The 12,918-nt window shown below is 59.6% G+C and overlaps 1 protein-coding gene across 5 annotated transcripts; it reads left to right on the top strand.

Moving 5' to 3' along the window:
* Positions 1-2,835: 2,835 nt before the first annotated feature.
* DOLPP1 (dolichyldiphosphatase 1) lies at positions 2,836-12,302 on the top strand. Of its 5 annotated transcripts, none has more exons than XM_029920860.1 (9): positions 2,838-3,041; positions 6,665-6,765; positions 7,010-7,094; positions 7,189-7,288; positions 7,518-7,616; positions 8,157-8,285; positions 8,747-8,836; positions 10,827-10,866; positions 11,227-12,302. In XM_029920860.1, exons 1-8 carry the CDS (start codon positions 2,966-2,968, stop codon positions 10,861-10,863), a joined length of 717 nt encoding a protein of 238 aa, XP_029776720.1. In that variant the 5' UTR covers positions 2,838-2,965; the 3' UTR covers positions 10,864-10,866; positions 11,227-12,302. The 5 variants fall into 5 exon arrangements, with proteins under 5 accessions (XP_029776722.1, XP_029776720.1, XP_029776718.1 ...); XM_029920858.1 differs by having other exon boundaries at positions 11,223-12,302; XM_029920857.1 differs by having other exon boundaries at positions 2,842-3,041; positions 10,827-12,302.
* Positions 12,303-12,918: the final 616 nt, after the last annotated feature.

The following is a 12,918-nucleotide window of genomic DNA, read 5'->3' as shown; positions in this document are numbered from 1 at the left end:
ACATTTGATTCCCAGGATTTCCTATATGAATGTTATACTTTATTTAAAAACATTTTGGGGGCGCCTGGGTGGCTCAGTCGGTTAAACCTCCGACTTCGGCTCAGGTCAGATCTCACGTTCGTGGGTTCGAGCCCCGCGTCAGCCTCTGTGCTGACAGCTAGCTCAGAGCCTGGAGCCTGCTTCCGGTCCTGTGTCTCCTTCTCTCTCTGCCCCTCCCCCTCTCATGCTCTGTCTCTCTCTGTATCAAAAAAAAATAAAATAAAACATTAAAAAAAATTTTTTTTAATGCTTATTTATTTTTGCGAGACAGAGAGAGACAGAGACAGAGCCTGAACAGGGGAGGGGCAAATAGAAAGAAAGCAAGACACAGAATCTGAAGCAGGCTCCAGGCTCTGAGCTGTCAGCACAGAGCCCGATGTAGGGCTCAAACCCACAAACCTCAAGATCGTGACCTGAGCTGAAGTTGGACACATAATCAACTGAGCCACTCAAGCATCCCTAATTAAAAAAAAATTTTTTTAGGAAGCAAAACCCAACTGGGGCACCTGGGTGGCTCAGTCGGTTAAGCATCTGACTTCAGCTCAGGTCATGATCTCACAGTTCATGAGTTCAAGTCCCGCATCGGGCTCTGTGTTGACAGCTTGGAGCCTGGAGCCTGCTTCAGATTCTGTGTCTCCCTCTCTCTCTCTGCGCCCCCCCCCCTCTCTCTCTGTCAAAAATAAATAAACATAAAAAAAAAGCAGAGTCCAACCAAATAGCTAACACATCCTTCAGAGCTCCCTTCTGCCCTCACCTTCAGGGGTAATCTTCAGAGTTTTAGGCCCCTGAGCTGGGCCCCCTCAGCAGAACTGGGCCATGCTGGTCCCCCTCCCCCAGCACTCTCCCCCTCCCTCTCTCTTGCCTATTCCATTCAACCACACTCTGGGGTCAGGACAGTTCCTTATACTGTTCCCTCTGCCAGGAAAATCCCCCTTGGGATAATTCCCTCCCATTTTAGAGTTCCTCGGCCTTGTCACTTCCTCCAGAACACTCTCCCTGAGGTGGGAGGACTCTGGAGTCAGAAAGGTCTGGGTGTCGGGGGCTTTGTGTATTTAGGTCTATTTGCTCATCAGTGAAATGGCTGCCATCCAAGGAGGGCAAAGCAACCAGGCTCGGGATGGGTGCCTGGTGCCAGAGGATTATTCTGGGAAACTCACAGCCCCCCTCTCACACCTCCTGCTTCTCACAGACTAATAATGGCAGTGCCCAAGGGAGCTGAGAGCAGGTGACAGGGAGATGAGGCCGGCTGACCCAGACAAACCCGGGCTGGGCCGCCTGAGAGCTGGGTAGAGTTGAGGGCTTCTGGGGGCCCTCATGGCTTGCTGGTGGGTGGAGTCAGCATCCTCCCCCCCCCCCCGCCCCCCCTCCTCAGCCCAGCTCAGCTCATGGTCCCCATGAGGTCCCCATGGTGTGGCAGAGTGAGCCACTCTGGCCGGCGGAACCCTCTGCCTTCTTCTCCCTTCTTCTCACAAGGGTTTATGCTATTTGTCAGGCATTTCTTCTAGCCCTGGTCTGGGCTGGTCTCAGATCCCTAACAGGCCCTGTCCTCAGGTTGTCCAGGCTTCTCCACTCGCGGCTAGATGTCCTTGTGTCAGAGCCGCCCAGAGCACAGAGGAATGCACACTCCAAGCTCCAGCCCAGATATCCTGGGTCAGCCCAGGCTCCCGTGGGAACCAGAAATCTGCATTTCTACGAGCTGATGTTGGTGCCTGGGGAAGTTCAGAGAAGCACTGCTTCCTGGAAGATAGGCAAGACCAGTAATGACCAGTGTGGTCAGTGCTAAGGGAGAAGGGGGAGGCAACTGTGAACTCAGGGGGGGCCTCTCACCTGGCCATGGAAACCTCTAAGTGAGAAGAGACACCCGAGCCGGACTTGGCTAGGCAAAGTGGGGCAGAAGGGGTGGTGTTTTCCAGGCAGCAGAGCAGCATGTGCCAAGGCTAGAAGACAGGAGGGGCCGGGCATCTTACCTGGCCTGAGTAATTCAATCTAGCTGGAGAGACCGTGGGGGCAGGAGACGGAAGGGTGGGTGGCAAGGCGTGGCTGTTTACCCAGGGCCTTGTGGCCACGGAGAGGAATGTTTCGGGGAAACTGAGCTGTAGGTAGAAAACCGGCTTCTTGTTTCAAATGCTCTCAAGATGCCGAAAGCAGAATAAGCGTAACTGAATCAAAACATCTTTATTAACTGAATGAAAGAAAGAAGGAGCCTTTCTCAACTTCACTGAAGCTTCCTCGCCGAGCATCAGTTAAGCTTCCATTCTGTAAAGCACTTAGGGCGCCAAGGGTGCGCCCCACCCCGCGAGTTCCCTCCTCCACCCCACACACTTTGAACAGAAGGGCCACCGGCCGGTAAACAGCCGAGAAAAAGAAGTCCCTTCTCGGTCTTTGGCCTCAGTTTACTCAGAACTAAAAGTGGGTCGGCTCTGACCCCAACGTGCCGAGGCTGCCTCCCGGTTTCAAGTATGCCTTCTTACGGGAGCCCAGCGCCAACCTCAGGCGGGCTCGGGAAACCCGGGAAGCCTCCACTCCACGAACATCCCAGACAAACCAAAGCTCCCACCAAAGTTCAACACGCCCCCCAAGCTGTTGCCTGATTGGCCCGCCCTGCTCACATCGTGAGCCCGCTTCACTTTGTGATTGGCTGTTCTCCTTTCTGTTGTGTGCTGGAACCCTCCTCTTCTCTGATTGGTCAGGCTGCTACCTGTGCTCGCCCTGGATTGGACGCCGGCTCGGTCGGCTCGCATGCTCCGGGGCCTAGCTCTCTGATTCGCCGCTCGGGTCAGCCTCAGGGCCCGCACGCTAAATGGCTGCGCCGGTACCTGTATCGGCCTCCGATTGGGCACGCGGCGCCTCCCCGGCGTGATAGGTCGGGACCACCGCCCCCCTGGCTCCCCATTGGCTGCTCGGCGAAGCCCGGTCTCCGGGTAAGATGGCAGCGGACGGACAGTGCTCGCTCCCCGCTTCATGGCGGCCGGTGACCCTCACCCACGTCGAATATCCTACAGGTAAAAGGCGGCCCCGCCTTGGAGGACGCCTTCCTGGGGCTGGCCCATCAGCCCCGGGAGCTGCGGCCCGCGCGAGCCCGAGGAGGGGGCGCCGGGGGACCGAGGTGGGAACTGTCAAATAGTGAGCCATGGAGGGGCTCGGCCGGCGCGCGCGCCGCGCAGGCGCAGTGGTGCGGCGATGAGCTGGGCGAAATTGTGAGCGGCTCGCTCGCGCACTCTGCGGCTGCGCTGTTGGGGCGCTCCCCCGGGTCCCGGGACGTGGGTGGGCTGTAATGGGGCTGGGGTCTGCGCGAGGCGAGGAAGGATGACTGGCCTGGACTTGGGTCCTTCTTCCCTGGCCTCCCTGGAGTCAGAGAGGCCAGACTCCCTCCTCGGCGTGCAGGGAGTGCCTTTTTCCTTCAAACAGCGCTTTGGGGCTGCGAAGTGCTCCCCATTGCTGGGAGTGTGCAAACAGGCCGGGAAGCTATTCGTTGTTGGAGGACTTGTGCCACGCCCTGAGCAGGGCACTGCTCCGCAACAGAGGGAACCGGGTTAGGGGACGCAGCCCCTGGGATCTGACTTCTGGAGTTTCCCGATCAGATGCATCTCTAGAAGTGCAGGGTTTTCCAGGTGAGAGATCCTTTAGCGACCGTTCCGGAGGCTTGTACAGTGATGTAGAACTTGGGCCTTTGGCTCAGCGGTATACGGGCTCAAGTTCAGGCCGAGTCTTGGTGCAGGTGACTTCACCTCTTCATGCCTCAGTCAGTTAATCTCTAACGTAGGAGTGATCACAGTGCCTTCCTTCAAGTGGTGATGTGACAAATAACACGAGGTGTGAGAAGTGCTGAGTGCCGTGCATGGCACACAGTAAGCACCCAGCTTGGAGCTGAATTTAATATTAGCTTCCGAGGACCCTCAAGCCCAACCCACCCTCCCTGGGTAGGATGATTGGGTGTTGGGTGAGGCTCGGGGCCCCTCCTGGAGCCCTGCTTGCCCCACGAGGGCCCTGCTCTCGTGTGCAGAGCTGAGAACCTGGCCCTGCTGAGGGCCCCAAGGCGGGATGCCAGGGAACTTTGACCCGAAGCTTGCTGGGTTATACTGGGGGCGGGGCAGCCCGGCCAGACACTGGGCCCTACCTGCCTGCCTGCCTGCTTCCCGCCCCCCCCCCCCCCCCCCCCCCCCCCCCCCCCCCCCCCCCCCCCCCCCCCCCCCCCCCCCCCCCCCCCCCCCCCCCCCCCGGTCACCCACCATTATCCCCACCACTCATTCAGGAGCTGAGCATCTGCTTAGTGCTGGGCCTGGGGCTAGCTCTGCATTTAGAATGGCGAACAGACCCATAAACTCCCTGCGCTATGGACTGTGAAGAAAACCCACTTTACATCAGGGAAACCGAGGCCTGGAAAGGGGTAGGAACGTGCCTGAGGCCTCAGTACCTTCATTATTTCCCTGTCCCTGGCCTCTGATTAGCTTCCCTGAGTGCTCACAAGTGAGAAGAAAAGCTGGTGTTCATGAGCAGCGCGGCCCAGGCTGTGATGAGGGACCCTTCGCAGGGACCGTGGTGCCTGGAGGAGGGGCCTGGATGAGCCAGGGGGCCTCCTTCGGGGTCTAGTCCCTGCTGACTCTTCTGTGGCTCCTTTCGTGCCCTCATCACACCGATCCTTGCTTCATTCACCCCTCCTCTACTGGTTTAGCATTATTTTTGAGCCTAGTTAAGTGCCAGATGCTGTACTGGGCTTGGGGGACAGAGCAGGGTCCAGGAGACCCCATTCTGCTCTCCTGGAGCCAACTGTGTAGAGGGAGGGACACTGGGCCCGTATCTACACTAACGTGTGCATCATGAGCAATGCCCTGGTTACAGATTCCCCCACAGACTTAGAGAGCTCTGCAATGACAGGAACGTCTCTCTCTCTCTCTCTCCCTCTCTCCCTCTCCCCCTCTCCCCCTCTCCCCCTCTCCCCCTCCCCCTCCCCCTCTCCCTCTCCCTCTCCCTCCCTCTCCCTCTCCCTCCCTCCCTCTATTTTTGTGGCTGTGGTGGGTACTTAATTTATGTTGCATTAACCCAGGCAGCATCTTGACTGGGGGAGCTTGTGTGTGCCAAGGTCCAGAAGTGGGACAGGGTCAGGAGCATTCAGGGAACTAGAGTTCCGTCTTGGGAACTGGGGCAGAGGGAGGCAGGGCCAGGACTGCAGGGCCTGAAGAGCTGAGCTGAGATGGGACTCATCCCAAGGGCAGAGGGAGTCATGGTGGGGCTTTGATCAGAGAGTGGCGAGGCCAGAGTCTCCACGGCACCTTCAGGAAGGCCCAAGGGTAGCGCTGGCTGTGGGACGGGCCAGACATCAGCTGCGCAGTTGAAAGACCCCCCAATCTCAGAGCTGGAAGGGACCAGGCCATCGGGTGGCTGAGGAGACAAAGGCCTAGAATAGGGGAGGACCTCACCCAGGGTCACCCAGCGGGCTGGGGCAGCCCTAGCCCTGGAACGCAGGTTGCTGGCCCATCTCCTGCACCCATGCCAGGTCCAAGTCCGTCCATAGGATGGACTTGGATGTGAGTGAGGCCAGGTGTGTGAGCATCTATCTCTTCTGCCTGGACTCTGGGCTCAGCCCCACGTGGGCACCTTCCTGCTGTCCGTGTGAAGCCAGGCTGGTGGTGTGGGCCATTTCCCATGCCGGGTTCTCCCAACATGGAGTGTCCTGGGTGTCCGGGGGTGAGCTGGGTGGCCTTGCAGTGTCAAGCTCCCACAGCTGTAAGACGTGGGTCATCATGTCCCCTTTGCACTGGCACAGGAACCAAACCATGGCCCGTACATGCCTTTTGGCCCTAGAATAGCCACGCAGCGCTCAGTCTCTAATGGTGAGCCTTTGGACTCACTGTCATCCCTGCCATTAACCAGGGGGGAAGTGGAACTTGTCTCTTGGCTTCAGTGTCCTCAGCTCTCAAAGGGACTCCTGATCCTTTCATGGCCTCCTTTGCAGGCCTGTTAGGGTAAAAAGCAGGAAGTAGGTAGCCAGTTTCTTGCCAGTGGCGAGGCTGCCATATTGGGCAAAGCAGCCTCTTCCCTCTCTTCACTTGGTCCCTGTAGGACTCTGCAGGGTCCAGAATGTGCATGTCCGGAGATGATCCTGAGGGTCCCAAGGCCCAGGGCTCGACTGGGGCAGCCTCAGCATGGCCCTGCATTCCAAAGGCACTTTTACGCCTGCCTGGCCACCCCCAGATCTGGGGCCTAGCCTCTTAGTTCAGACCAGGCTGGGTTCGAATTCCCACTTTGGATGATGGGTTTACTACCTGGACCAGGCCAGAGGCTAGGATTTTAGTCCAGCCCTCACCTCCTTCTGGCTGTGTGACTTCAGGCAAGTCACGCAACCCATATGGGTCTCAGTTTGTTCATCCTCAGAATGGGACCAGCGAAGGCACCTGCTTTAAACTTCCGATCTATGCACATTAGGGCTCGTGCCCATGCCTGAGTTGTTACTACGGTCCCCTGGTTGACCGAGGCATCCATGGCTGCCTGGTCCTACCCTTTGGGCCTTCCTGGGGCTTCCTTCTGGCTCAGGCCCCACTTGACTTGGCTGGGGGCCCCTCTTCTGACTACTGTTCTTGCACTCATCCTGTTCTCCCTGCCCTCCCCCAACCCCCTCCCCCCACAGGTGATCTCTCTGGCCACCTACTTGCCTACCTGAGCCTCAGCCCTGTGTTTGTCATTGTTGGTTTCGTGACCCTCATCATATTCAAGCGGGAGCTGCACACGGTGAGTGAGTTCCTCCCCGCCCCCCGCCACTCTTCCACCGCCCCCCTCGCCGGGGAGGAGGGGCTCTGCACCATCTCATCCCCACTGCTTTGCCTTCCCTGCCCTCGCCTTTCTTGAGGTGTCCTGGCCGGGTCTGGTGCTTGACTGGTTGGGCTGGGAGGCTCAGTCAGGTGCTACGGTCTCTGGGCCTGGGTGGTGGCCAAGTGGGCACAGGGGCCCAGCTGACCACACGTCTCCCTGGCAGATCTCATTCCTCGGGGGCCTGGTGCTGAATGAGGGGGTCAACTGGCTGATCAAACACGTCATCCAGGAGCCAAGGCCCTGCGGAGGTAGGGCTTGGGCCGTGCGGTCCGGGGGTGCCCTGGTCAGGGTGCGCCAGGGAGCCCCGCATCCTCCCTCCCTGCTCTGCTCTCTCTGTCCCAGGCCCCCACGCGGCAGTGGGCACCAAGTACGGGATGCCGTCCAGCCATTCCCAGTTCATGTGGTTCTTCTCCGTCTATTCTTTCCTTTTCCTGTATTTAAGGTAAGCGTCTGCTCCGGCCAGTGGCCCTGCACTGGGCCAGGCTGGCCTCTGTCAGGAACTCACTCTCAGCTCTTTGGACACCCCTGGGGCTCGGCCGCTGCTGAGGGTGGGAGGAGCCGCCTCAAGGAAGAGATGTCCAAGCAGGATGGGGGGAGGGGCGCAGGGGCTGTTTGGGAGGCCTGGGCTCCAGGCTGTGGGCTGAGGCCGTCTGACAGGCCTGTTTTCCCAGAATGCACCAAACAAACAACGCCAGGTTCCTGGACTTGCTGTGGAGACACGTGCTCTCCCTGGGTCTCCTCACTGCGGCCTTTCTAGTCTCCTATAGCAGGTACGGAGGGAGGGAGAGCCCCTACCCCCTGCCCTGCCCACTGGGGTCTGGTCGGATTTGTGGTCCCTGCTGGACCTCCGTGGGGACCGGAGTCCCCACGGCCTGTAGAGCAGCGCTGGGAAGGAGGATCCCAGGCCCCTCGTTTTAAAGGACTAGGGCTCCGGCTCCCCCTTCTAGCCCAGGCCTCGCTCTCTCCTCTTGGTTGAGCCCAAGGTCCTGGGGACACCTGCACACACCCTGGTCCCAGGGTTCCACAGGAGCTTCTTGGAGACAAACTCAGAGCTGAAGGCTGAACGGAAGGCAAATCCCAGCCGATATGTCCCTTTACTTCTGTGGTCGGGGGAGCAGCCTTTGGGGTGCAACCCCCTGCCTCCTTCTGGGAGTGCTGTGTGGTCACAGGAGACTGTCCCATCCTCGTGTGTCCCCCGCCCTCCCCCCTGCTCCCATCTCCGTGTGCGCGCATAGGTCCTCGGGCAGGGGGTGATCGTGCAGGCCTGCGGCCGGCTGGCTCTCATGAACTTCCCTCTGTCCTTGGCCCAGGGTCTACCTGCTGTACCACACCTGGAGCCAGGTGCTCTGTGGGGGCCTTGCTGGGAGCCTCATGGCCATCGCCTGGTTCGCCTTCACCCAGGAGGTCCTCACCCCGCTCTTCCCTAGGATAGCAGCCTGGTAACTGCCTCCTGGCCCTGTGGCTGCCCACCCCCACCCCCACCCCCACCCCCACCCCTGCCCCCAGCCTCGGGCTCCCGCCTGGGAGGGCCCTAGTGTCCCAGCCTCCGGTGGGCATGGGCTGCAGGCTCTGCTTGCCTGGCGTCCTCCTGCCCCAGAGCTTTTCTCAGGCCCAGAAGCCAAGGCGCCATTTTCGGTCCCCAACTAGGCTCTCAAGGACTTAGGAGGCGGCCCGAGGTCTGCTGGGCTGTACATACGATGGGGCAGTGCCCCTGCCCGAGGGTCACACGGGTGACACGTCCGGGTCTCTCAGCAGCTCCTGGGTCACAGGCCAGCCAAAGGCTCTCTAAGCAGTAGGGGGAGGGTGTGGCACCAGCCCTAGGCACTGTCGGGAGAGTCTGGCTTGGTGACGGGCTCACGTCCTGATGTGGTCCTGGCCCTCCGGGTGTCTGTCTCTCCAGGCCTATCTCTGAGTTCTTCCTCATCCGAGACACGAGCCTCATTCCCAACGTGCTCTGGTTCGAGTACACGGTAACCCGGGCAGAGGCCAGGTGAGTTAGGGGGCAGCAATCACTGGGTCCTCACTCACTGGAGTTCCCTCTTTTGGGGGGGCTCCCAAGTAGCCAGGCGCTTGCCTAAGCACTTTGCTTGTACTACCTCATTGAACCTACCCCTGGACCCCACTTTACAGAGAAACTGAGGCTCAGAGGAAGAGAGGGGGAGTCACGTGGCTGGGGACTTATAGATGGTGGGGGAGCTTGGCAGGGAATTCAGGCTGTCTGGCCCTGAGCCGTGCTTATAGCCCTGTGGTCCAGAACCAGACAGCTGGGCAGCCTAGAGTCTCAGGGTGGCTGAATATTTGGTCCACACCCTTTCCTACAGGTGGGTAAACCAAAGCATAGGAAGTTAGGGGCTGGCCGTGGATACATAGCATGTGGGGGCAAAGCTGGGCTTTGGAGCCTCCTGACTCGACTGACCCTCTCCACTTGCCCCAAATCCTGGGCTGGGCTGAGGAAGGCCTGGTTTCTCCCAGGCTCAGAAGGGAAGCGGAGATGAAGCCAGGCTCCAGAGCAAGCCTGGGAGGCTTCCTGGAGGATGCTGGCGAGAGGAGGACAGCGGCAGGCCGGGGCAGTATGTGGCAGCTCCCGAAGAGCATCGTGGGCCACATTATCCTAATGAGCTTAAGGGCAAAGTCCTGGATCCGTGAGGAAAGGGGTTCTGAGGGGGTAGGGCAGCCAGTCCCATTATGGGCCCCTCGTGGCCCCGCCCCACCCCACCTGGCTGGCTGCCACCTGTCTTCATCATGTGCACCTGCTCTGTGCCGGGCTGTTGGGGAGCACAGAGCGAGACGGTCACGGCAGGCAGGGGGGACATGATGAATGAAGCACCTGTCTGTGTGATTGGTACCCTGGGCCTGAGAGCCCGTGACAGGATCCTGATGGGGGGTGGGGGCAGGGGGGCGGGCCAGCTGCCCAGGGCAGGTGGACCCGAGGGTGGGGACGGAGCCAGCCTGTGGAAGTTGGGTTTGGCAGAGAGGAGAGAACTCTCAGCAGAAGGAACAGGGCTTGAAAAATCACTGAGGCAGGATGGCACCTGTGAGTCTGCCAGACAGAGGCCGATGGGGCTGGAGCTCAGGGAATGAGGGGACAGGGGCCGGGGATGGGGCCACATCAGGCAGGATCTGTGGGCACGGTTCGTTTTCTGGCTTAAAAAGAAACTTTTTTAATTTTAAGTTTTGAGAGACTGTGAGCAGGGGAGGGGAGAGTGAGAGATGGGGTCAGAGGATCCGAAGTGGGCACCGCACTGACAGCAGCGAGCCTCACGCGGGGCTGGGACCCACGAACCTTGAGATCATGACCTGAGCCGAAGTCGGACGCTCAACTGACTGAGCCACCCAGGCGCCCCCGTTTTCTGAATTTTAAATGGGACTCTAGACAAGTCCATTCATTCTCCTTTCTGAGCCTTGATGAGCCCCAAGAGAAGAGGGGGGACATTATCCCTGCTTCCCTCAGGTTAGCGGGCCTGTCGTGGATATAGCCCTTCCTCCAGCCAGATAACTCACGTCCCTCAGCCCTTCTGCCTTTGCTGACACACTTCTAGGCGAGAACTCGCTCTCTCTTGTATGTTTCAGTTGTTGATAACGGAGCCTGGCTTATCTCTAATCCCCAGGGTGCGCTGGGTTCCAGCCAGGTCCCTCTGGCTTTAGGTCTCTCATCCGGGCCCCACCTCGGCCCCAGTGTCCCGGCTCGGTTTCTGAACTCCAGAACCGAGACGTCTGGGATGCAGTCCCCGGCCAGGGACGTTGATCCTCTGCGGGGGCCACATCCCGGGTCCCAGGGCAGGAGCTCTGATCGGCCCAGCTTGAGTCAGTCACTGGGGCCACCAGGGTGGGCATTCATCGTCCTGATGGGACTGTGGATAGGGAGGGGACAGCTGAGGGCATGGGTCACTGAGTGCCAGGAGTCCCCTCATTTGACACCCCCCCACCCCCCGCTGCCGGGAATCCTCACATCTGACGGGACCCACACCCCCACTTTTCAGGAACAGACAGCGTAAGCTGGGGACGAAACTGCAGTGACCGGTGAGTGTGGCTGGGTCCGGCCTCCAGGTCTGGCCTGCGCGGTGCCAGAGGGATGAAGCAGAGACACAAGTCACCAAGTGGAGCCTTTTTTTTCTTCTTTTAATTTTAATGAACAAGGTGGACCAAAGGGCTGAGCCAGCCCTCAGCTGGACCCTGGAGGGCCTGCTGCCAGGGGGCCACACGGCCAGAGACCCTCGCTGCACCGCTGCCAGCCCCTGGTTGGGCAGAAAGCGCTCTGGGCAGGGGCACCGGGGTGTGGCGTGGAGAGGAGGAGGGCTCGCGCCTCTGGTCGCAGGGCCGGGAAATCCAGAGGGCGTGAGAAATAACACACTATTTATTTCTTGGTTTTGTCGAAGGCAGACGGGTTTTTGGAGAAGGGGCAGGAAGGGCCCACCTGCCCCGCCCAAGACGCCCTGCACACAGAGGAGGGGCCGAGGTCAGCTTCCCGGGGCCCTGGGCCCTGGGCCCTGGGCCCAGGGGACAGCCCACGGCTCCCTCGGCCCGAGAGGTGGCCTGGGGGCCCAGGAGGAGACGAGCACCCCCACGCCCTCCCTGCCACCAATGCCATTCCAGAACTTCGTTCAGTGTTTCCTTGTCTGGGGGCAGGGCCCAGAGCGCGCTAGCGTCTGGCGGCTACTGTCATTGTTCCCTACCCCACATCGACCCTGCACCACAAGGGCTTTCTCCGGTCCCCTGTCCCCAAGACAATGGTCCCCTTCTGACGAAAGAGCCTGCACATGTGGGTGAGCAAACCCAGGCTGTTTACAGCTCTTTTTTTTGTCCTGCCACCCAGTAGCTGTTAGTTTTCATCTCCACCCGAACAAAGGGCAGAGGAACCAGACGCCGGGGGAGGGGAGCGGAGCCGTGGGTGCGTGACGGCCCTGTCTTTCCCTTCCCTTCCTCTCCTTCCATGTGCTCTGAACACCCCCTTGTCTTTCCCGACGTCCTCCTGAGAGCCTGGGCACTTGCTGGGGCGCCCTTCAGCCTGTGTCCGGGGCGTGGGTGCCCAGATCCCCACTGTGCGGCGTGGAACCTGATCTCTTAAGCCTAACTCTCAAATGGAGTTGTGGAGAAGAGATGCTTCCAGACTCTTTAGAAGTTTCGAGAATTGAACACGCTGCTCGGGACCTGTGTTCTACGCACCCCCCCCCCCAGCCTTTTTTCTTTGTGGAGGTTCCTAATCTGCTGCTGAAGCACAATATTCCGGTGCTTTCTTTTCTCATTTGTTAAAGACAGTGTCCAAAAGCCATTCCAGATGCCAGGACCAGGGGGCCTATATCTGGGGAAGGTTGGTCAGTCTCCACATTTTCCTCCCCGTCCCTTCTTGTTTTTATTTTCTACTTTTTGCCTGAGACAAGCCAAGCGTGAGGTGGTTTGATTTAAGAAAAATTAATGAAATTGTTTACTATTGTTTTAAAATAAAATCTTGAACTCTGGCGGCTGGAGGACGGTGGTGACTGAGCTCATGAGAGGAAGCTGGGGGCAGGTGGCCTTGGGGACGTGTGACCCTGCAGGGCAAGGATATGGCAAACACTGTAAAATCATAAGCACCTCCAAGACTTCTGCTCCCTCCCAGCCCTCAGACGTGGGGTAACGGCCTCTGGGACCTTGCCCGCCCCCGTCCGAGGAGGCCTCTCAGCCTGCCGTCCTGTTCCAAGTTTCCCCGTTTCTCAGTCCTGCCCTGCCCTGCCGCGCGCTCCCAGCCAGTCCTGGCTCTGCTCTGGGCCCGTTCCCTCCGAGTGACAGCGCCCGAGGACCGGGCCAGCGTGCCCTTCCTAAGCCCCTGTCCCCTCCACGTCTTGCTTTGCAAGAGCGAACTGCAAACAGAGCTGGGTGTTTGCGGAGAGCCTCGTGGGAGTGTGTCGGGTACAAGTTGGACTCGGGCTGGCCCCAGGCAGGCAGCGTCCTCCTTCCTTGGTCCACAAAGTGGAGATGCCACAGGGCTGCGTTGTCCCCACTCAGGGTCAGGGTGAACCAGAACTGTCTGTCCTCACAGGAGCTCAGAGGCTGGGGCCAGATCCCCACTGGGTCCACAGAACCTTGACATTCAGT

Source organism: Suricata suricatta, chromosome 13 (genome assembly GCF_006229205.1).
Source record: "Suricata suricatta isolate VVHF042 chromosome 13, meerkat_22Aug2017_6uvM2_HiC, whole genome shotgun sequence".
NCBI classification, from domain to species: domain Eukaryota; kingdom Metazoa; phylum Chordata; class Mammalia; order Carnivora; family Herpestidae; genus Suricata; species Suricata suricatta.
Note: the sequence above shows the minus strand (reverse complement) of the source record. Positions and strands in the feature narration are given on the sequence as shown.

Bases quoted from the DNA above. Each gene is read 5' to 3' on its own strand.
- DOLPP1 (XM_029920860.1), top strand. From the start codon at position 2,966: ATGGCAGCGGACGGACAGTGCTCGCTCCCCGCTTCATGGCGGCCGGTG. The intron at 3,042-6,664 runs GTAAAAGGCGGC...CTCCCCCCACAG, and splicing joins CCACGTCGAATATCCTACAG to GTGATCTCTCTGGCCACCTA. The intron at 7,617-8,156 runs GTACGGAGGGAG...TCCTTGGCCCAG, and splicing joins TTTCTAGTCTCCTATAGCAG to GGTCTACCTGCTGTACCACA.